This window comes from Phascolarctos cinereus, unplaced genomic scaffold (genome assembly GCF_003287225.1).
Source record: "Phascolarctos cinereus isolate Bilbo 61053 unplaced genomic scaffold, phaCin_HiC Scaffold_4;HRSCAF=312, whole genome shotgun sequence".
In the NCBI taxonomy this organism is placed as follows: domain Eukaryota; kingdom Metazoa; phylum Chordata; class Mammalia; order Diprotodontia; family Phascolarctidae; genus Phascolarctos; species Phascolarctos cinereus.
Window position 1 is genome coordinate 250129160 of NW_027555847.1, and position 25659 is coordinate 250154818.

Below are 25659 nucleotides of genomic sequence, written 5' to 3' on the forward strand. Positions count from 1 at the left end.
AATTGCACATTTCCCAAGGGAAAGAAAGAAATTGCCCCTGAATATAATATTTTTTTTTTTACTTCATGTTCCTTGTTTTGACTAGGATATTTGTTCCTTCATTAAATGGATCTTTAAAAAAATTTTTTTTATCTCTGTAACCAATTTGTGGTAAAGTTCTAGAATATCACAAAGTAAATATTCTAAACTTAGGCAGTTTAATCTGTGTGCCTACAATACTTTGTATATTTTAGGTAGTTGGCATAATTTTCTCTTTTTCTTCTGGTAATGTGGAGAATTTTCAGGTGCTAGCTAAAACTGACCAAATGTTTTACTTCCTCCAAAATTAATATTTTCACAAATAATTGGATCCAGGATTTATATGTGGCGTTTATAAGGTTCAGCCACAAATGTGGGATGGAATAATGAAGGAAATTATTATTTGGAAGCCAGGACTTTCTTTTGCTTAACTTTGTTCTTGTCTGTAAAGAAACATTTACAAAAAGGTTAATGATAGTATCGTGTTTAATAGTCAAATGAAGTTTTCTCTTTTAGTCTGATGGAAAAAAATCTGATGTTGTGGGCTTAAATCATTGTAAACTATTCATCTCCTCAGTAACACACGTCTTCTGTGATACTTGAAGATCTCAGAGGATCTGTGCCTGGATTTAAATCTCTTTCTACCAGCCAATCCTTATTCTCTACCAGCCAAGGATTGCAGCCAGTGCTTACTTCATCTTGTGCATTTCTTATCCATATCTGTCCATAAATCCTCCACAGGGGGATCTACCTAATGTGCCGGAGCCTACCTCTGATTTTTAAAAAATAGTTCATTGATTCCATTGTGACATTTGGATTGTTCTAGTCATTAATGGCCTAGACTTTTATGTCATTTCTTCTGGCAAGTTATCTTTGGTATTATGCGTCAGTCTACTTATGGACCATGTGCTGATTAATTGCCCTGTGGGTCACTTATAATTTTGATTCATCTTTTAGATCCTGGTGTTTTTGTGATTTGTAGGCAGCAGCATTGTTTGTCAAAATTTTAGCAAAGCATTTATACAATCTTTCATATTCTTGTCAAAATGATGGAGTGATTACTGGTCTAGAAGATGGTGTAAGTCACCTTGAAGAAAGGTCTGTAGTAAAGTTCTCCAAACATCTGCGTGGTGTTGTGCTGTTTAATATTTTTGGCAATGACATAGATAGATTTAAAAATTATATATTTAGCAGTATTGGTAGAAGACAAAAAACTGGGAGGGTAACTAATATAATGGATGATAAAGTTTGGATCCAGAAAGATCTCGACAGATTAGAATGATAGGTCAAATCCAATAAGATGAAATTTAATGGAGAGTCCTACAGTTAGAAAGGAAAAGATATAGGGATTAGCTAAGTGAATTCAGTAGTGTATCCAAAATCTATTTTGTATGACCAGATTGGATTTGTATCAGGAATGCAAGGATAGTTCAACCTGAAGCAACCTATTAGCATAATTAATCACATTAATGAAAATCTTAAATTATACTAGTACATCAGTAGACTCAGAGAAAGCCTTTGACAGAAATTCAGTATTCATTTGTGTTAAAAATGATTATTTTAAAAACCATAGGAATAAAAGAACCTTTCTATAATATGGTCAAAAGTATTTGTCTCAAATGAAGAGTCAGCACCCTGGAAACTATTCCATTGAGATCAAGCTTGAAGGAGGCATCTACTGTCTCTTGTTATTTAACAGTACTAGCAATATTAGCTAGCAGTAAGACGAAAGGAAGAAATTAAGGAAATAAGCATAGACAAAGGGAAAGCAAAGTTATTTCTATTTGCTGATGATATATTGGTGTACTTAATGAACCCTAGAGAATTAACAAAAAAATTAATCAAAACAGTTAAAAGTTTCAGTAAAGTAGTAGAATACAGAATAAGTCTACGAACTGTACTTATTTCTGTATGCTACTAAGAAGATCCTGGGTAGAAGACAAATGCAACATAAAATAGCAAAATGTATTAAATATCTGTAGCTAGTTGGTGCAGTGGATAGAGTGCCAAGTCTGGAGTCAGGAAGATTTGAGTTCAAATCCAGCCTCAGATACTTACTAGCTGTGTGACCCTTAAGTCACTTAACACTGTTTGCCTCAGTTTCCTCATGTAAAATGAGCTTGCGAAGGAAATGGCAAACCACTCCAAGAAAACCAAGAAAACCTCAAATGGGTTCATGAAGAACACAACTGAACAAATTAAAAACCTGGAGGTTATTCTACCCACACAAAAAGACTTTTATAAATAGAATTACAAGACAGTTTTTTACAGAAATAAAGATAGAAATAATTTTAGAGATAGTGTTCATGACTGGATTATGCCAATGTAGTAAAAATGATGTCTCTACTCAGATTATGCTACAAAATTAATAGTGTCCCCATTACATTATGAAATTAGTAGAATTAGAAAAAGAGGGGAAATAGTTATTAAAGTTATCTGACACTGATTAAAAATAAGTAGGAAAATTGAACAAATTGGATAAAGAAGAGTCATAAACAATACAAATCAATCAACCATTGTTTCATAAACACAAGAACATAAACCATTCAGAGTAGGATTCCCTGTTTGACCAGAACTACTGGGAATGCTGGAAGGCACTCTGTCAAAAAAAACAACTACAACATTCATTCCAGCATCTCATACCATGTGCAACAATTCCGAATGAAATAAAGACCTAAATATAAAAAGACACATTATTTGAGAAAAATGAATAGCTTTTATAACTCTGCCTAAAGAGAGAAATTGTAGCCAAACAGGAGATAATACATTGCAAGACAAAGTAAGCAATTTAAATTTCATGATATTGAAAGGATTTTGGATGGATAAAATCATAGCTAGGATAAGAAGGGAAATTGTTGAAAGGGAATAAAGTCTTTTCATTAGATATTTATGATAAAGATATGTTATACTAGAAAAATCATTCTCAAAAGAATTGTAAACTTGATAAGCAGATGAAAGACTTCTCCAAATCACTTATTATGAAATTAAAGAAAAATGCAAGTTAAAGTAACCCTGATAGTTGGCAACAGCAACAAAGATGAAAATGGTCATTGTTGGAAGGGCTACAGGAACACAGGCATGCTGGGACCCTCTTGTTTTTCCATTTTAGAATTTAAGCTTCTTGAAGGTAGAGAATGTCTTGTTCTCTTATATTTGTATCTTCTGCAGTTAGAGCCATGCCTGTCACGTAGTGAGCCCTTAATTAATCCTTTAACTCTCTGTCTCTCTGTCTCTCTCACTCTCTCTGTCTCTCTCACTCTCTCTGTCTCTCTCTCTCTCTCTTCTCTCTCTCTCTCTCTGTCTCTCTCTGTCTCTGTCTCTCTGTCTCTGTCTGTCTCTCTGTCTCTCTCTCTCTCTCTCTCTCTCTCTCTCTCTCTCTCTCTCTCTCTCTCTCTCTCTCTCATGCACTAGTGCTAATAGAGCTGTGAATTAGTCTAATCATTTTAGGTAACAGTTTGAAATTGTGAAATTTAGTAAAAATGCCTATAATTATTTAACCTAGTGTCTCACTGCTAGACATACCAAAATATTTGTCACAGCATTTTTATGGTGCTAAAAACCTGAAAATGAAGTGGGTGCCCATTGGTTGAGGGGTGTCTGAAAAAAAATTATGGAACACAAATTTAGTTGAATATTATTGTGTAAGAAACTAATAATTAGAGGATAATGGAAAGTTATATCTTTCAAAATTACAGGTCAGGCAAACCTGTGTGGCTTATTGTTTTTTATTTCCAGTGCTTGGCACATAATACGAATTTAAGAAATACTTGTTAATTGACTAATTGAAAATAAAAAATAAGCAATTTACTATAGATCAGGGGTTCTTAACATTTTTTGTGTCCAAAAGGCAAAAACCTTTTGGCATTCTGGTAAGGCATGTGGATAGCTATTTAGCATATTGTTTTTAAATGCATAAAATAAAATACATAGTATTACAAAAGAAACAAATTTCAGTTAATATTGAAATTGTTCTTAAAATATATATTTTTTTAAAGTTCAAAGACCTTAGGTTAAGAACCCTTGGTTTCAAAAATAAAACTTGAAGGCTTTTGCACAAAGAATATTAATGTGTAAAGATTTTAAAATATTTTATTTTTTCCCCTAATTACATGTTCAAACAACATTTTAGCTTTTTAAAAAAAGTTTTTAAGTTTCAAATTCTCTTCCCCTCTCCTTCCCTGTGACGGTAAGCAATTGAATATAGTTTATATATGTGCAATCATGTGAAACATTTCTGTGTTAGTCATTTTGCACTAGAAGGCTTGAATGAAAAAAGAACGACAGAAAGTGAAAAATAGCATGCTTCAGACAGTATCACTTCTTTCTCTGGAGGCGGATAGCATCCTTCATCTTGAATCCCTTGGGATTGTCTTGGATCATTGTATTGCTGAGAATAGCTAAGTCATTTGCTATACAGTATTACTGTTACTGTATACAATGTTCTTCTGATTCTGCTTAGTTCACTTTGCATCAGTTCATGTAAGTCTTTCCAGGTTTTTCTGAAATCATCCTGCTTGTCTTTTCTTACAGCACAATATATATTCCATCATAATCATATACCATAGCTTGTTTATCCATTCCCCAGTTGATTGAGCATCTTCTCAATTTCCAATTATCAGCCACCACAAAAAGAGCTAATATAAATATTTTTGTACAGATAGGTCCTATTCCCTTTTTTTGGATATCTTTGGGATATAGACCTAGCCATAGTATTCCTGAATAAAAGGGTATGCACAATTTTATAGCCCTTTGGGCATAGTTCCAAATTGCTTTCCAGTGTGGTTGGATCAGTTTACAACTCCACCAACACTGCATTAGTGTCCCAGTTTGCCCACATCCCCTCCAACATTTATCATTTTCCTTTTTTTGTCATATTAGCCAGTCTGAAAGGTCTGAGGTGGTACCTCAGAGTTTTAATTTGCATTTTTCTAAACAGTAGTGATTTAGAGTATTTTTTCACATGACTATAGATAGCTTGAATTTCTTCATCTGAAAACTGCCTGTTCTTATCCTTTGACCATTTATCAGTTGGTTTAATGACTTGTATTCTTGTAAATTTGACTCATTTCTCCATATATTTTAGAAATGAGGCCTTTATCAGAGATATTTGTTGTAAAATGTCCCCAGTTCTGATTTCCTTTTAATTTTGGTTGCATTGTTTTGTTTTTGCAAAAACTTATTAATTTTAAAATCAGTATTATCTATTTTACATTTTGTAATGCTTTCTGCATTTTCTTTGGTCCTTATTTTCTTCCTTTATCCATAGATCTGGCAAAAATATGTAGAGATTTGACACAGATCTGTAAGATTGCTATTCTTGTAGATAAGAGGTTTACAAAAGTGAACTTTTTTAAAAAATATTTTTTGTTGTAATCATACAAGATCTGCTTTTTTTTCACTCCCCTCACTCTTAATTGAGAACACAAGAAAAACAAAACCCATTTCAAACACACATTCTATCAAAGCAGTTTTCCAGGTTCCAGAAATTTCAGAAAAAGTATTTTGTCTCATTCTGTCTCCTTCCCCTCCCTATCAGAAAGTGAGTAGCATGTTTCATAAGACCTCTAGAATCCTAGTTGATCTTAACATTGATAAGAGTTCAGCACAATAATATTCCATCACATTTATGTACCGTAATTTGTTCAGCCATTCCCCGATTTGTGAGCACCTCCTTACGTTCCCATTCTTTGGCACCTCACAAAGACCTGTAAATATTTTTTAACATTCTTAAAATTTGTTTTGCTTAAGACTACTCTATTCCTTAATCTTACTCTAATTCCTCTTCCTTTTCTCCACTTTCCCTGCTATTTCCTTATTGACTAAAATATATTTCTCTTCCCAGCTGTGTGCGTGTATGTGCGCACGTGTTTTCTTCTTTTGACTAGTTCAGTTAAGAATGAGGTTTAACTCTCAACCATTCCACCACTGCCTACTCTTTGTATAAATGTCCACTTGTGCACCCTACTTATGTGAGAAAATTTCCCCTAACCTTCCTTTCCCTTCCCCCCAACCCCAGTGTATTCCTCATCTGCTCTCTATCCATTCTCTTTCTTAAGTTCATCAAAAAATAAGAGTCACTCCTAGTCCTTGTGTAATTGGACTCTCAGATAAGGTTCAGAGGGGATATCATTTCCTCATATCTGAATGTGAGCAATTCATTCTTATTTAGTCCTTTATCATTGTTCATCACATTGGCCTTTTAATGTTTTTCTTCAGTCCTGTGATTATACTTTAGAATTTCTAAAAGAACTCTAGTCTTTGCATCAGTAATGCTTGGAAGTTCTATTTCTTTAAGGGTCCATTTTTTCCCTTGTAGCATTATGCTTGACTTTTCTGGGTAAGTTATTCTTGTCTGTAGGCCCATATCCTTTGCCTTCTGGAATACTGTATTCCAAGTTCTCTGTTTCTTTATAGTGGTGGCTGCTTGAATTCTTCCTTTCTGGCTGCTTGAAATATTTTTCCTTTGACTTGGAAGCTTTGGATTTTGGTCAAGATTAGAGTTTTCCTTTTGGGGTTTCTTTGAGGAGGTGACTGATGAATTCTTTCTGTTTCCACTTTGCCATTTGATTGTAAGAGATCAGGGCAGTTTTCTTTTAAGATTTCTTGAAATAGATGAATAAGTTCTTTTTTAGTCAAGGCTTTCAGATAGCCCAATAGCTCCTCAATCCGTTTTCTAAGTCATTTCTTCTATGAGATACCAAACATTTTTTAAAATTTGTTTTAGCCTTTTGAAAAAATATTTCTTGTTGCCTCACATGGTCATTGGTTTCTGTTTGATCCATTTGAATTTTTAGGTACTCTATTATTAGGGCAAGATTTTGTACCTTTATGCCAAGCCCTTAATCCCTTTTCCAGTTATTTATTCATAGCTTTCATTTCTTTTCCAACTTTCACCTCAAACATTCTCATTCCATGTATAAAAACAATTTAAAATTTTTTTTGGAAAATTCTTGCTTCATTTTTTCCAAGAATTTTACTTACATTTGAATCCAAGCCATGTTCTTCTCTGAGGCATTGCTTATAGGTGTTTTCAAGAATTCTGTTCTGGATTTTTGTCTTGAGCTTGTCTGACACCATATGGTAGCTCATTATGGTAGGGTTCTTTTTTTTATTTGCCCATTCTTCTAACCTACTTCTTGACTTTGGACTTGATGTTTGACCTGGGTTCTGTGAAAATGAAATTTTCAAAAGAAGAAATGCAAATGAAAAACTCAACCACATATGAAGTTATTCAAAATAAATCAGTAAACATTTATCTAGTGCCTGCTGTGTACCAGGCACTGTGCTAAAAACTGGGGATACTAAAAGAGGCAAAAGACAGTCCCTGCTCTCAGGGAGCTTGTGATCTAACAGGGAAGACAACAAGCGAACAGGATGAAAAGGAGATAATTAATTGAAGGAAGGCACTAGAATTAAGCAGGGCTGGACAATGCTTCCTCTAGAAGTTGAGATTTTAGTTGGGACTTAAAGGAACTCCATTCATTGGAGGGGAGGAAGGATATCATTCCAGGCACAGGGATAGCTAGAGCACATGCCCAGAGCCAAGAGGTGGGGCATCTTGTTTGTGGAACATTCAGGAGGCCAGTGGCACTTGAGTATGTGTTGGGGAGTAAGATATAAGAAAACTGGAAGGATAGGAGGAGGCTAGGTTGTGAAGGGCTTTGAAGGCCAAGCGTCGCATTTTACATTTAATCCTGAAGACAGTAGGGAGCCATTGGAATATTTTGTGTGTGTGTGTGTGTGTGTGTGTGTGTGAGAGAGAGAGAGAGAGAGAGAGAGAGAGAGAGAGAGAGAGAGAGAGAGAGAGAGAGATGCTATAGGAAACTCACTTCAGTGGCTGAATAGAGGATGGGATGGATTGGAGTAGGGAGGAACTTGAGGTAGGCAGTTCCACCTGATTACTGTTGCAGTAATCTAGTCATGAGATTATCAGGGCCTGCACTAGAGTGGTGGTAGTGTCAGAGAAGAAGGGGGTGTGTTTGTATTACAAAGGTGAAATTGACTGGCTTGAGCAATAGCTGATGTAAGGGGTCGGAGATAGTAAGAAATCCAGGATGACTGACTCTTAGGCTGTGAGCCTGAGGGACTAGGAGAATGGTGTTGTTTTCCATAGTAATAGGGAAGGTAGGAAGGGGGGTAGGGTTTAGGGGAAAAGATAATAGGTTCTGTTTTGGACATAGTGAGTTTAAGATATCTGCTGGAATTCAGTTTGAGATGTCAAAAAGGAAGTTTGAGTTGCAAGGTTGGAGGTTAGCAGAGAGATTGGGGCAAAATAGGTAGATCTGAGAATCATCAGCAGAGGAATGGAAATTAAATCCATAAGATGTGATGAGATCACCAAATGAAGTAGTATAGAGGGAGAAGAGAAGAAGACCCAGAACAGAACCCTGCAGGACACATGCGGTTAGAGGTCATGATTTGGAAGAGTATCCAACAAAGGAGACAGAGATGAGTGGTCATATAGAAAGAACCAGGAGAGAGTGGTTACCCAAAAGCTCAAGAAAAGAGAGTGGTCAACAGTATCAAAGGCTGCAGAGAGGTCAGAAATGAAGATTGAGAAAAGATGATTGGATTTGGCAAATAAGAGATCATTTGTGACTGGAGAGAATAGTTTCAGTGCAATAATAAGCTGGATTGTAAGGAGATAAGAAGAGAAAGTGGAAGCATCTATTGTAGATGACATTTTCAAAGAGTTTAACTACAAAGGGCAAAAGAGATGTAGGATGATAGTTATCAGAGGAAGAAGATCAAGTGAGGGTTTTTTCAGAATGAGGGTCATGTTTGTGAGCAGTAGGGAAAGCCAATAGAGAGGGAGAGATTGAAGGCAGTCTTTTGGAGGAGACCAGATGGAATGGGATCACTTGAACAAGTAGAAGGGTAAGCCCTTGGTAAGGAATAAGGCCACTTCATCATATGAGATGGATGAAAGAGGAGAGAGTGGCAGAAGGTACCTTAGTGATAGGAGATGAGGAAAATGGAGTTAACAGTGAATGGCCTTAATTTTTTATGAAAAATGCGAGACAAGGTTCTCATCTGAGAGAATGGCATTAGGGGGAGTGATGGGAGGTTTGAGTAGGGATGAAAAGGTTTTGAAATTAAAACAATCCTGAGCTATCACTTCATGCACTTAAATTAGTTAAGACATGAAAATTCATTGTTAGAGGACACTTAGGAAAAACAAGCACTACAGTTTTTTACTGCTGGTTTATTTATGAATTGGTTTGCACATTCTAGAACACTGAAATTACACAAGAAAAGTTACTATATTGCACATACCCTTTGATTCAGAGAAATCCATACTGATAACACTCCACAAGGAGATTATTGAGAGCCAGAAAAAAAGATCCATGTCTACAAAGATGTTCTTAGCATTTTTTGTGACAAAAAAATTGGAAATAAAGTATGAGCCTAAATAGGATTGGGAAATGGCTCAACCACTGTAATGGATTATTGCCATTCTGTAAGGAATGAAAAATTTATAGAAACATGAGGTATATGATAAAACCCAATGAAGAAGGCAGATATAAAATAACAGTGTTCATAATGGCTATAGCAGTGAAAATATAGCCAATTCTAAGAGGCAATATCGGATGGCTTGTTTGATCTTGATAAAAGTACTCAACTTTTTTGGGGGGCGGGTATTCCTTAAAGTAGAAGTTGACAGCAACTATCAATATAACCAAGATATTCAACAATTTTATTTGGCTGTTTTAAAGAAAAAAATGCCTTTAAAATCACCACTTTTAAGACGTATCCCAAAGAAAGAGCCAAAAGAACCATACATTTAAAAAATGGATAACTTCTCTTTTTGTAGTGGCAAAGAATTGGAAACTAAGAAGATGTTCATCCTTCAGGGAATAATTGAGCAAATTCTGTTATGAATGTAATGGATTGCTATTATGTAATAAAGAAATGATAAAAGATATGGTTTCAGACACTGGACAAAAGTGATCAAAGCCAGAACAATTTATACAGTAACAACATTGTAGCAACAAACAACTTTGAAAGACTACAGTGACCAATCACTATTCAGATAAACTGATAATACTTTCTGATTACTAACTCTTAAGATGCAGAATGAGACATCATTTAGCACATTGATAATGTGTTCATATTACAAGGGGTTCTGTTTTTATTGTATTATTTTAAGCAGGATTAGGAAAGGGAAAATAAGTGTTAAATATTGGAAAAATAAAGGGGCAGCTAGGTAGCACAGTGGATATAGCACTGGCCCTGGAGTCAGGAGGACCTGAGTTCAAATCTGGCCTCAGACACAACACTTACTAGCTGTGGACCCTGGGCAAGTCACTTAACCTCAGTTGCCTCACCAAAAAAAAACAAAAACAGAAAATAAATAAAATAAATTGTTACCCTCACTATTTTTTTTTTGTTAGACATCATTTTCAGAGTCACTAACTTGTTTAAATAGATTGGACTAGAGATACCATATTTTCATTTTATGTCACCTTTGATTATAAAAAGGGAAATATGGGGAAATACTTTTTAAAAATACATTTATCTGATTTTATTTTTTCTTTCTAGCTATTTCCTGATAAAGGCACTGAAAAAACAGATAAGGTATTTTTTTTAAATAACAGTGAAATCTATATTGACATTCTGGATTATGTGTTATATAAATTACTTGGGGGTTATGGCTTTTGTTTTTTCTCAGGTTGATTTAGACTCAGCAGAAGATACCAGGTTGATAGAGCTAGATGACTCCCAGAAGAGTGAACATACAGTCTTAATAATGCCACCAGAGCCACCTGTTAGTGATGGACAAGACCTGTCACCTAAATATAGGTAATCTGTAGAACCAGGAGAAAACAGAACTGTTTATTGGCTCTAGAATAAGAAATAAAGAGATAAGAGTTTAAGTATATATTTTATGATTCCTTTGATATCTTCTTTTAAAAAAAAATCACCTCATCAAAGAAAAATCTGGATATAAATTCAAATATCTGTAACAACTTCAGTTTTCTTTCCTACCACAATTTAATGAGCTAATGAGATGCATTTTTGAGAACAGTTTTATAGGCTTGTTTCATAAACCTTAAAATACCTCAAATCTTAAATAGATTGTGTGGTTATTGTGCTTTTTACATATACTAACTTGGGGTGGGAACTTTCCGCCTAGAGGCTACCTGTGGCAGTCTAGGTCCTGAGGTGTGGCCTGTTGACTGAGTCCAAATTTTATGGAACAAATCCTTTTATTAAGGGGATTTCTGTGAAGTTTGGATTCAGTCAAAGGGCCGCACTTGAGGACCTAGAGAGTCTCATGTGGCCTCGAGGCTGCAGGTTCCCCTCCCCTGGACTAAGTCATTAAGGGAAACATTGTTAAAAGAAGCTGTTATTTCAAGTATGTCTTTAGCTAATTTTTTAACAATCAGGTAGAAAAAAAGAATGTCATCTGGAACCTGACTTTTAGCGTTTGTTTTTTTTTCTTCACAGTACAGTTACAACTAGAATTAAATGTCTGCATTAAATATTTGTATGATTTCTAACACTGGCATACAGGTTGTAGTTTCAGTTGTATACTATTATCTATCCTTTTGACACATCACAAACTCGAAGATAGTATTCAGTCTGTCAAATAAGGTATCAGAATGTGATTATTTTTGTGTAATTTAAATATCTAGTTTGATTTTTAAAAAAATTTCTCACTTTTTGGGGGGCTAAATTTATCAAATACATAGATACAATTGAAGTTTTGGAAGAAAATGAACTAACTGGTTTTTTTTTTAAATAACCACGGAAAGAAAAAAAAACCCTAATTTAAACTAATACCATTCCCTTCTCTCTCTTAAGCTACAAAAACTTTCCCAGACTGGATCTTAAGCTTTTTGATAGACCACAGGCATTGAAAATTCCTTTCAACAGACATCCTGCAGGAAATAACATTTCAAACAGTCCAGCCCTCATGGCTAAAAGGACTAAACAGGTGGGTTGAACTTGACATAATATGTGTTTTTTAAAACATAAAAATATATGCATGTATGTATAACAAGTAATTCATATGTCAGTAGCTAGTCAGTTCAACGTATTGAGTTCTTACTATACATAAAACACTATGCTCAGTATAGGAGATTAAAAATTTTTTAAAAAATTGGTCCCTGCCTCTAAAAACTTATGCTCTCTTGGGCATAGGTAGGGGGAAGGAAGGAGGAGTGAGGGGACGGGACACACATAAATTGGATAATTACTAAGTTCCTATTAAGGTATCACTATTGACTTTTATTAGACCTTCAATATAATTTCAATCCTGCATCTTTGCTTAATGTGAATTCTCAAATATATGTATGGTTTTAGAGAATTCTTGGAACCAAATATGCTCAGAATATCATTTAAATATAAAAAGAGAATGTGTTTGGAAAACTAAGTCTAGTTGCTTAACAGCAGGTCTGGCTTAATTACGAATAGAAAATTTACTCTACTTTTTTTCGTACTAGTCATTAAGGTAAATATCTGTAGTAAACCAGGAGGTTTGGAGCTTTAACTACATCCTCAATTTCTTCCTTGAGCTCTGGTAGTTTGGTCCTGCATTTTCAACTGCCAACTAAACATCCTGTCCCCTCACACATCTTACACATCCTGTCCGCTTCAAACTCAACATGTCCAAAACTGAACTTAACATCTCCTTCAAAACATGTTCTTCCTCCTCCCAATTTATTCCCGTAGATGGCACTACAGTGCTTCCAGGCTCAGAATATTAGAGATCATTTTTAATCTCTTATTGCCTTACCCTAATCCAGTTACTCCCCAAGGTTCCTTGCACTTCTGCCATTATGGAAGCAGATCTCCACACTGGTAGCACACTCCCCATACATTCCTACATATTTTGAAATCTTTTGCTTCTTTCAGGTCATAGCTTAGGTGCCACTTCTTCCATTTAGCCTTCTCTGTATCCTTTTCCTCTGCTTCAGTATGATAGTGGTCTCTCCCTTCTTAAATCTTCCACAGCAAATTATCTTGTTACTTTCCTTTGAAATTATCATAGGATACGATATCATAGGATTTAGAGGCTGAAAGAACCTTTTGCCTTGCATTATCTTTTTTTCGTGAACATTTATTATTTCTTCCTATTGGAATGTAAACCCTTTCAGCTCATTTTTTTTTTCATCTTGTATACCCAGCACAAAGCATAAACAATAGGAGCTGAATGAATATTTGTTGAATTGAATACTTTGATTCAGTAGGGTTGAAACTGGACAACTTCAGGATTTAAAAATATGCAGTCTCTAAGAACCAATGAAGATTCCACAGGATGATATGTTTGGTTTTGAATTTATGATGTTTATCCATTTTTGAATAATGGGTGAGGTCAGTTTCTTAATTTCTCCAAAAAGTTGTTATAAATAACAAGATTTCATCCCTCTAGGTGGTATTCCAGAAGAGAATTGCTAGTCTAAATAAATCTTTACAAATCTGAGGAAGTGGTTTTTTAAAAAATTTATTTTTAAGGTGCCAATTTTAGAATGCAGTTTTGTTTATATTTCTTTTTTGAATTTAGGGTGTATTGGGTATAATTTTTTTTCATTTTCTTTTTCTAGGAGATAAAAACAGCTCATAAATTGGCCAAGAGATATTATGCAAACCCACCACAGTGGGCTAAGTGCCTGTTCAGTCATTGTTACAGCTTATGGTTCATTTGTTTGCCAGCTTATGTTAGAGTTTCTCATCCTAAAGTGAAAGCACTGCAGCAAGCATATGATGTACTTATTAAGATGAGGAAATTAGATGTGGATCCATTGGATGAGGTAAGTACAAAAATTTTATATTTTATAAATGGTTGATTCTAAGATGGATTTTATTTTTACTGTTTAGAAAATTACAGATGTGCAAATAGCTTTAACATCTCCAGAGTAAACCAACCTACCATTCTCTACAAAAGTGTACTAATAAAAAAAGAAAGAAGAGGAAAAAAATTAAAAATTGAATTAAGAAATAAAAGAACATTCTAAATAACTAATAATAAGAGAAATGCAAATCAGTACAATCCTGAAGTTTCATTTCATATCTTGGAAATTGGCAAAGATAACAAAAGATGGGAATTATCAATGTTGAATCAGTGTAATTATTTTGGAAAGCAATTTGGCATGATGCAAATAAAGTGACAGAAATATCTATACCCTTTGACTCTGAGATTCCATTACTTGGTTTATACTAATTCAAGGAAGTTGGTGATAAGAACAAACTTCCCAGAAACACCAAAATATTTATGACAGTACTTTTGTTGACAGCGTATGAAATGAAACCTCAGGATTGTATTGATTTCCTTTTTCTTATGATTAGTTATTTGGAATGTTCTTCTGTTTCTGAATTCACATTTTTTTTTTCAATCTGTGAAAATCTGCCTTCTCTCCCCTCCTCTTGTCTGTTGAGAAGAATAAAAAAGAAAACCCTTGTTATAAAGGAGCATAACACGTCGAAAGAAATTCCCCCCTTCACTATGACCAAAGAAATAGGTGTCAGTCTTCACTCTGAGTCCATCACCTCTTTCTCCGGAAGTAGAAAGTATATTTCATTCCAAGTCCTTCAAGTTTGCTGATTTCATGGATCAGAGTTGTCAAATTTTTCCAAGTAGTTCTTGTTAGAAAATTTTAAAAATAGCTAGATCTTTGTTATGTAGGGGAAAAGATGTTATGAATGCATTATATATTCTCCTGTGTATATTTGAGTCATTTTAAATTCAGCACAAGCGTATGAATGTTTTAAACTAATTCATAGCATGTTCTCAACTTTGTTAGGTGTGCTATCGTGTTGTAATGCAACTTTGTGGACTTTGGGGTCATCCTGTTCTAGCAGTTCGAGTCTTATTTGAAATGAAAATTGCTAAAATACAACCAAATGCAATTACTTATGGTTATTACAATAAGGTAAGTAATAGACTATTATGTAACCTAGATGCACATTGTTGTTGTTTTTAATTCTTGACAGTGCTTTTTGAAATATGAAGGTTTCTGTGGATGATCTTGTTCTATGTAATTTCCTAATGAAACAATTTTTGTTGTTAGGTAGTTTTGGAGAGCCCATGGCCTAGCAGTAATCGCAGTGGTACCTTCTTATGGACGAAGGTACGGAACGTTGTGTGTGGCATCGCACAATTTAAGCAGCCACTTAAAAAGGCCACACAAGTATCAGGTAATGTATAAGTTGTGATCAGAGATAAACTTCCACATTGAGCCATGAAACATATTGTTTTGTATAGCATGGTGAACTTTTTAGTTTTTCTAATATTTAAAAATTGGATGTTATGAGAAGCATTACATTATGCCTTTGTTATATTAAAGTCACACTTTACGTTGGTCCAGGATTATTTATTGGTGCAACTTTAAATGTGTAGTGAGTTGTTTGTGTTTAGTTTCACAGGTATTAGTACATGTATTATTGAGCTGCTGTTGCCCTTATCTTTAGCTCCTCGGAATCCCACAGGTGGAAGTGATGGGGACACGGTGAGCCATGGTAGCGTGGATAGTTCTAATGATGCTAACAATGGGGAGCACACACTCTTCGTCAGAGATTTAATCAGGCTTGATTCCATTGATAATCACTCTAGCACAGGTACTAAATCCTTCTGGGTTTCACTAACCCATCACGTACTCTCATGTTAAATATCTTCCAATTTGTTTTAAACATTGCTTTTCCTTTCCTGAGGTTGTGCGATATGAATACTTTTCAGTGCCACTTAATATATTCACATGGAAAGAAACTAGAGTATTGTCAACTCACGGTATTGGATCAGTCAGTACTCTAAAGGGAGAGTTACCCTTGGAGAGCAGGTAGCATAATGTTTTTTAAACTACTTTCATAGTCCACCAACATCTGTGGAACTGTGCAATATTATTGATAGAAATGTCAGATTAAAACTTTAATTTGGGATATGATTTGGAAATTCTTTTTCTGATTATATAGTATAACCTCAGAAAACTTTGAGGTTATAAACATATAGACAGAGGGGGATATGGTATCTATAAGGAACACTCATTATTGTGGAATTACCTGCTATGGCAAGTTACTTCAAAGATTTATTAAATATAACCATGGATGATAACCTCTGTCCATTAAAGTTAAAGATAGGCATAATGTAAATTACCATATTGTGCCAGTGTGTGTGTGTCGCACATCCTTCTTCTTCTCCTCTCATGTTTTTGTTAATAGCTCGAGCTTTTTCTTAAAGAGAATCCCGAATCTCGTTCCTGTGCTTCCTCTGATGTTCTTGTCTCAAGGACTGGAGTCTCCTTCTCTCTGATCTTTGTTGCTCTGCTTTTCGCTCTGTGCTGTTTCTTGGTGCTGCATGTGTCCTTGGCTGTCATGGTGTGGGGTGCAGACAGACTTGTAGGACGTGAAGCCATGGATACACGTGGGCATTATTTCTGCCCTTGAATATTAACTCCTGCAGGTAATTTCCCATTTATTAGGTTACATTTTGCTGACAAGTAAGGGGAGGGAGAGCTTTCTACTTATGTAGGAAACATTGCTCCAAATGGAAAACTATCTTAGGTGCCTTGCCTTTTCTCCCTCACATTTTGTGTAGGATCTTCTGCAAATATCCAGCTACGATTTCATGGGTAGTTTCCAAAACTGGTTTCTGAACTTGCATGGTAATTACTTGAAGCTTAGTTTTAATTTCTAACTTTGAGGTCTGTATAATGGGACCATCTCCTGTTTGAAACCAGCTTAAAAATTTAGTGTTTTAGATATTTTAGTAATTAAATTCCTTTCTAATAGAGGCTAATATGTACCCACATTATACTGGATCATATTATTTTTCATTCAGCAGACATTTAATAAGTGCCTTTTCTATCTGCTGTGTGTAGAGCACTGTGATCCTTGCAGTATGCATGAGATATTATGTAAGGCTTGTTTTATATTTTATAAGGAGCCATTTGCCCCTTTCAAATTAGTCAGCAAAATTATTGTGTTTGAAATTACCTTCCCCTAGCCTCAGCAGCATGTTTGTATATGCTTGAGAATCTAGTTAGTGAATAATCCAACTGTTACAGCAGACTTGAAGGTCCTTTAAGTGTGAGTGTCAGCTGTTTCCTGGGATGGCTACCATGGTCTTTGCACAATGCCAGTAGAGAAAATGGGCTTCTGTTCTTGAGAGACCAGAGCTGATTTTTTTCACTGAATATTGTTACCTAACAAAGTTTCTCCTTCCCTTCCTCTAGACCTCATGACAAGGCCAACATAACGCCTGTGATGGGGACTCTGACCTCTCAATTATCACTGTCAACTGGGATGGAGTATTCTGTCTAGCTCTAGAAGACTAGCATTCACATCCCACTTTAGTTATCTTGTAACTCTACTTGAAATGATGGCTAAAACTCAGACAGTAGTAATAGTTGCAATAGATGTGGTCTGTGATGTATGTCTCTGTTGTATCAGTAGCTACTTGTGACATATGGGAAACTGCTCCTAGCTCAGTATTGTTCTCTATAAGTTGAAAGCAGGTACCAAATTTCAGATGCTCTAAAAGTTTTGTCATAATTCTCAAAATCTTGGGCAAAAAATGATCAGTATATTTGATTACATTCTCAGTTCTTTTGTTGTCATAGCCACATGTCTTAATATGTAAGTTTGCCTCTTGTAAGGTGATAAAATGCTTACTGGATTGTGGGAGTCTGCAGTATATTTTCTTTTCTCCTGTATCTTGCTTTGAGGTTCTTGATGCTGACCAGCTTTGCCTTTCTTCATAATATCCTATAGTAACTGGGTTTTTCAAATTCAAAGGGAAATATTTTTAGATACATAATGATCTTAACTTTCTTGTTTTCAATGTCCTTTGCTATTTATTGTCATTTGAAAGTGTCTTCTTTGTTTTATAAAGTTTCTGATCTCCTTAAACCCTAAAATTTTGTTTTCTGGGATGCAATTGTGATACCTAATAAATGGAACTTTATTATAAAAAAAACTTGGATAAGTTCATAAATGCTAAGCATCAGATGTCTCTAATATTATGATTTCTGTTTGTTCTAATAGGTGGTCAGTCTGATCAAGGATATGGATCAAAGGATGAACTTATAAAAGATGATGCAGAAAGTGTTCATGTACCCGAAGCACACGTTGAGGAAGAATTGTTAACTAAGACAAAAGCCCAGAGAGACAGTTAAGTATTGCTGTGGAGTGGCTTTACTTTGTTTATCTTCCCTACTAGATTATAAGTGTCTTGTAAGCAAGGCTTATTCACTTTTGTCTCCTGTTCTGTGCCTAATGTAGTACCTGGCTTGATATTCAACACTAATAAATAGGTGTTCAATAACTAGTTAAACTTAAATATAACTTGGGATTTTTTCCTTCTGTCATTAGGCCCAGTGCTAGTTGAATCTAGAGAGACTGAATTAAGTTGCAGACTAAGGTCATCCAGATAGAAGCAGAACCAACACTAAAATTCAGGTCTCTTGATTATCATGCCAGTGCCCTTTACCCCAGAGGTGTCAAGCTCATGCCTGGTAGCAAGTGACCCATAAAACTCCTGAGTGGACTGAACCAGATTAAAATATAATTTTGGGGATATGTAAAATTCTGAAATGTTTAACAAAATGAATAAAAGTATAGTTCAACATAGATAATGTTAATTTGTGGTTTTCTAAGTCAATATGTGTTGACAGGGAATCCTGTCTATTCGAGTTTGACACCATTACTTTACACTGTGCCATACTGTCAGAAATCACAGGTTTCTTATGGGGTGGGCAGGAAGGTCTTTTTTTTTGGGGGGGGGCACGGTTAAAATGGCCTAACTGCTTTACTAAGCATTACTAGGAGTGATCATCCGACCTAGTCATTCACCCTTTGAAGAAATTGTGTGGTTTTGAAGACTATGAATTCTGACAGAAAGTGGAGATGTATGGAATGAATATGAATGAATGAATGAATGAATGAATGAATGAATGAATGAATTTCTTGGCTAGCCTTCACTATATAGCCATGCTTTTAATAAACTCTACTCCAAGTTTGCAGATAATCAGGAATGTGGCTGTACAAAAACGGGCCTGCACCTTTAGGAGTGCCTTCTAAGTGTATTCGTAGCTAGTTTACATTCTCAGTTTGGTTGATGTGAGATAAAGTAGATTGGTTCTGGCATTATTGATTGACATTAATTGATTCAAATACTCTTGGATTGGCAATATTTGCCCCGTGTGGGGAAAACAAAAACTAAGAGTTAAGTAACAGAAAATATGTTAACATCTTAAAATTTGCTTTTCTTGTTACCGTTCCTGTCCATGTCATTGATGTTTCCTTTCAGAAGTTTCTGATGTCCCTCCTTTTGTGGAAAAGCTACAGCAGCTGAGTCCAGAGCCCTTTAATTCTGTAGAAGTACCCACGTTGGGGAGCAGTATTGTGAAAGTTCCATCGGGCATTTTTGATACCGGCAGCCGGAAAAGTAGCACCGGTGGGTCCCTTTATTGTCTAACATGGCATATTGAACATAATGCAAGTTGAAATGGCATATTGTAGTGCACTTAAAACACGTCTGGACTGTACAGAGTTGTTGAATTGGTGGTAACTGATATTTTGAAGAACAGGAAGTAATTCTGACCCATAGTGGCACAACACTATTAAAGGATGTTAACGTGAAAAGCCAGTGAAAATTATAAGTTTGTTAGTTAAGCAGAATGAGACAATAAATATTTGCTTGCCCACAACGAAGAGCACAAGGAGTCATTTATTTATTAAATATTCAGTTTCTGACCACAAAGATTGAGTAGACTAAAGGGTTTTTTTTGACGTGCCTTCTCTCTGGGAAAAAATCTTATTTTGTTCCCACCCAGGCTTATTAGAGCCAGCAAGAAGAACCAAAGACCGTCGTGTGTTTTTTCTGGAACAGATAAATGATAAAGTAGTCATGTGCTTATATGTGCTGCCATAGCCCTCAACCTCAAGAGAGCCTCAAACCATCTACTTGTAATGGGGTCATTTGGTTTGGTTATCAATCCAACTTCTATAAGGAACTAAACTTCTAATGGGTTATAGTTGAAAATGTGTAATCGTCCACATGTCCATGAAGTGACTGCTTTTTCTGTATCAGCCCTTCCCCATGATAATTATCTGAGTTTGAGTATACTGAGGATCTTGTGATTGATACCTCTTCTATATCCTCATTTGATGATAGCAGTAATTCATAAGGAGGCATCATGGTACAGTGCAAAGAGTGGTGGATTTGGAGACAGGAACTAGGTTGAAATCCCAGCTCTGCAGCTCATTTGGTGTAAGACCTTGGACAAGTTACTTAAGCTCTCCCTGCGTCTTAGTTTCCCTAAATCTGTGACCCTGTGATTTCAGTGAAGTCAGCTGTAGTGTGGATAGAAAATCCCATGGAGTAAAATATACCAGAAAAAATAATAGAGTTTATTTTGTGAATAACTATATGCAGAGTAAACTTCCCTCTTTTCGTATTACATTTGCTTTGAAGCTTTTGTACCTCTTCTCCTTCAGTGTTGGAAAAAAGGGCAGGTAGAAGTAGGAATAATGACTTTTGAATCTTGAAATTTATGCCAGGTGGCTTCTTATTTCAATTATGTGACTAAAAGGTTATTGGGATCTTCCTCTGTATCAAAACTGACAGATAAATAAGATAGGAAATAGTCCAAGTACTATCAAACAGTAATTAAATTTTTTCTCTTTTCTCCCCTATCTTATTTCTACACCTTATGTGCCCTGCTTTTTTTGAATGTTTAGTTCATTGCAGAAGGGGAAGGCAATCTACATTAAATAAGATAAAACTGAGTTAGCATTCTAGAGATGCCACAGCTTCTCAGTACTTGTTAAAGATCAGGTCAAAGGCATCAGTCTAAGTGCTTAAAAAAAAAGTTAATCCATCAAAAAGTTCGAATCTTCTGATGCTTAAGCCATATAATTGCCAACTGAAAATAATTTGGAAAGATGAAAAAAATCTATAGAATTCTGGGAAGCAACGTAATGAAAATGACAATTGTTGTGTAATTTATCCAGAGTTCTTACCAAATCTTTGTTGTTTAAAAAGTAAAAACACATGACTTTTACTCAGTTTATTAAGTGATTTCAATTGAGAGCAAGCAGATCTTTGTATTGGTGAAATTTAAAAGGTTTCATCTTCCTTTCTCCAGTATTAAAAAGATTTCCACTGTCACTGGAATATACTACCCCTTTGGTCTTATATCTGGAGAACTTGTTACCGTTTTGAAAGTTGGGTTGTTTCTCCACACATTTACTGTTATCCTTTTCCTTTTACATGTAGGGTTTTCTTTCTGCTATTACCTGTGTTGGTATGCTGAGGGGATAGGGAGTGAGGATGCATCTACTTAGTTTTTCCATGAATCTGAACGTTTATGGAAATTAAGAGATAACCAAAAGAAAGAGTTTCTTTTGGACGTGTTTTACTCTTTTTTAGACTTATGCTGACATTGTAAACACTAAGTTTTGTTCATTTTTATTATTCTACTTCAAATAGGAAACTCATGGTTTCCTGATAACAGTTAAGAGGCTACTTTAGATGTGTTTGCCAACAATGTTACTTGATCTCGTCTTAAATTTGTACCTGATTCTTCATTTAACTCAACATCTATTAAGAACATTTTGGGAACAAATTTTAACTATGTATTTTCTGTTTTAGGTAATACATCAAATATACTATTTTCTGCTCAGGATTCTGTTGAGGATACGGTGTTTACTGAGGCATCTAATCTGAAAACTAGTGACAAAGGAGAGAAAAGACAAAAACATTTTTCAGAAAGGAGTTGTAGTTTTAGCTCTGAAAGTCGAGCAGGAATGTTGCTAAAAAAGAGCAGTTTGGACTCAAATTCTAGTGAAATGGCAATAATGATGGGAGCAGATGCTAAGATCCTTACTGCAGCACTGTCCTATAATAAGCTACCACAATTTCATGTTCAGAGAGATCAGAGTTTGGATGGTCTGGATGGCCCATCGACCGACACAAGGTCTCCTGCATGTGCAGGAAGTTGGGGGACAGAGCTTAGGACATCTCCAGGCCTGGGAATGCTGGAGGAAGGGCAAGAACAGCCAGACACTGTTGGTGATGGTGATGATGGTGCAGCTGGAGTCACCATGGCAGAGGATAAACTTACAGAGCCGTGGAGTGGTATTCAGTCCAGAGACCTAAAAACAGAATCCAAATATGTAATAAACAAAAGAAATAGTTGTTATAGTGGAGCCAAACCGATTGAAAGGGAGGATGTTGAAACTGGGCTCGATCCTCTGTCTCTGTTAGCCACTGAGTGTATAGCAGGGAAGCCTTCTGACTCTGAGGAGAAGATGCTGTCTCCAGTTGTGGCGCGTAATCTAGCAGATGAGATAGAGAGCTACATGAACTTGAAAAGTCCTTTGGGGAGCAAGTCTTCCAGCATGGAGTTACACAAACGAGAAAACAGAGGGTCAGCAGATTGTGTGTCTGGTGTATTCGAGCCCTCATTAGAGCGACGGTCTAGCCTACCCTTGGATCACAGTCCAGCACTCCAGGAAAAAACTGAAGAGCAGAAGAGTCCTCCTTCTGTATCCAGGTCAAAAACTTTCACGGGACACTCCAAACAGCAGGCTTCCCAACGAGCACATAAAGAGCGCTCCACGTCTTTGTCAGCGCTCGTGCGTACTTCACAACATGGATCTTTGGGCTCTGTAGTCACTTCTTTGTCAGGAATAAAGCTGGATAATATTTTGTCTGGACCCAAGATAGATGTTCTGAAGTCTGGCATGAAACAAGCAGCTACAGTAGCCAGTAAGATGTGGGGAGCTGTGGCCTCTGCTTATAATTATTCAGATGATGAGGTAAGAATGTTCTTTATTATACAGTTACCACATATCAGAATTTTTGTTTTGTGCGATCTTACGTAGTAATTTTTTTTAAATGAGATATTAAAGTATTGGAGCTCTTTCATAGTTCTGTAGATGAAATAGACTAAGAATTCAAGATTTCTTTCCTCAAAGAAACATTTTTAAAAAAACTTTTGCTCGGTAATGGGATTAAGTGACAGGTCACACAGCTAGTAAGTGTCAAGTGTCTGAGGCCAGATTTGAACTGAGGTCCTCCTGACTCTAGGGCTGATGCTCTTTAGGGCTGCACCTAGCAGCCCCTCCTTAAAGAAACTCTTGAACCAAATGATTTCATCTTAATTTTTTTTTTTTTTGGCAAGGCAGTCAGGGTTAAGTGACTTGCCCAGGGTCACACAGCTTTGAACTTGTGTCCTCTTGACTCCAGAGCCTGTGCTCTATCCACTGCTCCACCTAGCTGCCCCATACCTTACATTTATAAGCAGTTTTCAGATCATTTTCATCTATATTTTCATTTGATCCAGATGAAGTAACCCTCTGTAGGTCTTTGAATAGCTTGCAGTTATGTGAATAATGCTTCATAAAATAAAGGTTGAAAAGAGGTATAATTAGGAATTAGGGATTAAGAGTACCTGATTATTTCTTCTACTTAACAATAACAACCTGTGTGACTCTGGCCCCAGTCTTTCTTTCCCTGAGCTTCAGTTTTTTATTCAACCCAGTTTTTTATTAGACATTTCAGACTGAATGTTGTAGAGACATCTTAAATTCAGCCCAAACCCAAACCAAACCAAAGCTGCTTCTCTCTCTCTCTCCCATTCCTACCCACTAGTCTTTCCTGCAGACCCCACAGTTTCTGTCAAAGGTACCACCATCTGTCCAGTCTCCTAGTCTCCTAACTTATCCTGGACTTATCATTTTCTCTCACTCTTATCTATACACTCAGTTAGGAAATCTTGTTGTTTCTGTTGTCATGACATCTCTTGTACCTGACCTTACCTCCGCTCTCATAGCTCAGGCCCTCATCTCTGACCTAGGTTATTGCAACAGCTTCTTAATTGAAGCTCTGTTTTCTCACTACTCCAGCCTATCCTCTCTACACATTTGTGAAAGAGTTTTCCTTAAGCACAGATCTTACTATGTGACTTACCTATTCAGTTGACTGAAGTAGCTTCCTCTTCCCTTTAGGATCAGATTTAAATTACTCAGTAGAGCATTTAATGTCTTCTACAAGCCAGCCACAACCTGTCTTTCCAGTCTTGTTGGACGTTGTTCTCCCTCTCTCACCGTGATATAGATAGACTGGCTACATTCTGGTCGTCACACCTGACACAGTATTTCTCAGGACATTCCATCTCTCGCAAGATGCCTGTGTTATATACTCCCTCATTACCTTTACCTTACATAGTCCCTGACTTGTTTTAAGACTCAGCTCAAGCACCATCATTTGCATAAAGCCTTCCAGATCCCCCCAGCTTCTGTTGCCCTCCCTACTGAACTATCTTGTGTTTATGTTGTATATATTTGTATTTATTCCCTTTCTATCTGTGCTTTCTTATATGTACTTGTTGTCTCTTGGATTAGAATAGTAAACTCTGTGTTAGTAGTAGGGATTGTTTCATTCTTTGTATTTGTATCTCCTGTGCCTACATACATGTTGTTTGATTTAAGGTTTGTAAAATGCTTTGCTTACATTATGCCTCTGGATCTTCCAATAACCCCATGAAGTTCCAGTTCCCAGATATCATTCCCCTTTCATAGATATAGAAGCTGAGGCTCAGGTGGCCTTTCCTGGGGTCCCAGAGATGATGATTGTCTGAAGTGGAGATTCAGTCCTCAGTCCTCTGGACTCTAAAACCAGTTCTCTAAATACTGCACCATCCTGCTTCTCTTGATTAGGGGAAGATTTAATGGGAGAGGTAGATTTTGAAGAAGAACTTGAAAAGAACAAAGAGTGGGTGTTTCATAAATGTGAAAAAGGAAGGTTTTTACAGACTACCTACCTTAAAGGTTAAAGTTGCTGTGGTTTGCTATAGTAGTGAAATAAAGGTAAATGCAACAGACTAAAATGTTCTGAGACAGTGATTAGAAGCTGGGAGAATTTGAGGTGTAAGAAGATGTGACTGAATTGTGTTCACATCGGTGTTAGCTGTAGCCATGTAAACAAATGATAAGATGTCTTGAATGATTAAATCCTTGAGGGAAGCATTTTAAGGGAAGCCAGAGGAGACAAGTTAGTAAGAATGAATGGGGAGAGCATTATAATAAAACACTATAATTAAACCTTGGTGAAAACAAGTAAATAAAAACTGAACTGACTTTTTTGTGTGTGAGGCAGTTGGAGTTAAGCGACTTTCCCAGAGTCACACAGCTAGTGAGTGTTATGTGTATGAGGTCGGATTTGAACTCAGGTCCACCTGACTCCAGAGCCAGTGCTCTTTCCGCTGTGCCAACTGGCTGCCCCCTCCTCTCCCTTTTTTTTTATGGTGGAAGTTGTGAGTGGTGATAATCAGAGACTTAGCTCATGTATTCAAAACTGCCTGACCCAAAAAGTGAGTCAAAATAATAATCTTATATTTGAATAACATTTTACCATTTATAAATCACTTTAACCTTATTTGATCATCATAACAACTCTGATGTCAGGGCAAGTAGGATCCCCATTTGACAGATGAGAAAACTGAGGCTCAGAACGGTTATATGCCTAACATAACATAGTTACCTTAGGTGACTAAGCTGAGATTTAAACCTAGACCTTTGGTATTCTGCTCTGCAACTTGTTCAGCTGTACCAAACTATTCTTTCTCATGCTTTGGAAATTACTCTGTAAAGTTCTGTACGTTTTGGGGGAGGCAATTGGGGTTAAGTGGCTTGCCC

General features: G+C 36.2%; 1 protein-coding gene across 6 annotated transcripts in view; it reads left to right on the plus strand.

The window, feature by feature from the left end:
• DENND4C (DENN domain containing 4C) overlaps positions 1-25659 on the plus strand; it is a 123050-nt gene that overhangs the window by 75573 nt on the left and 21818 nt on the right. For 3 of the 6 annotated variants that reach the window (XM_020967297.2, XM_078152988.1, XM_078152989.1), the window contains 10 exons: positions 10561-10596; positions 10691-10821; positions 11827-11959; positions 13569-13775; positions 14766-14894; positions 15033-15159; positions 15433-15579; positions 18001-18126; positions 19265-19411; positions 21611-22779. In XM_020967297.2, the coding sequence (XP_020822956.1) occupies positions 10561-10596; positions 10691-10821; positions 11827-11959; positions 13569-13775; positions 14766-14894; positions 15033-15159; positions 15433-15579; positions 18001-18126; positions 19265-19411; positions 21611-22779 (2352 nt within the window). The remainder of the gene's footprint in view (positions 1-10560; positions 10597-10690; positions 10822-11826; positions 11960-13568; positions 13776-14765; positions 14895-15032; positions 15160-15432; positions 15580-18000; positions 18127-19264; positions 19412-21610; positions 22780-25659) is intronic. The other 3 variants (XM_020967298.2, XM_020967300.2, XM_020967299.2) reach the window with 3 other exon arrangements.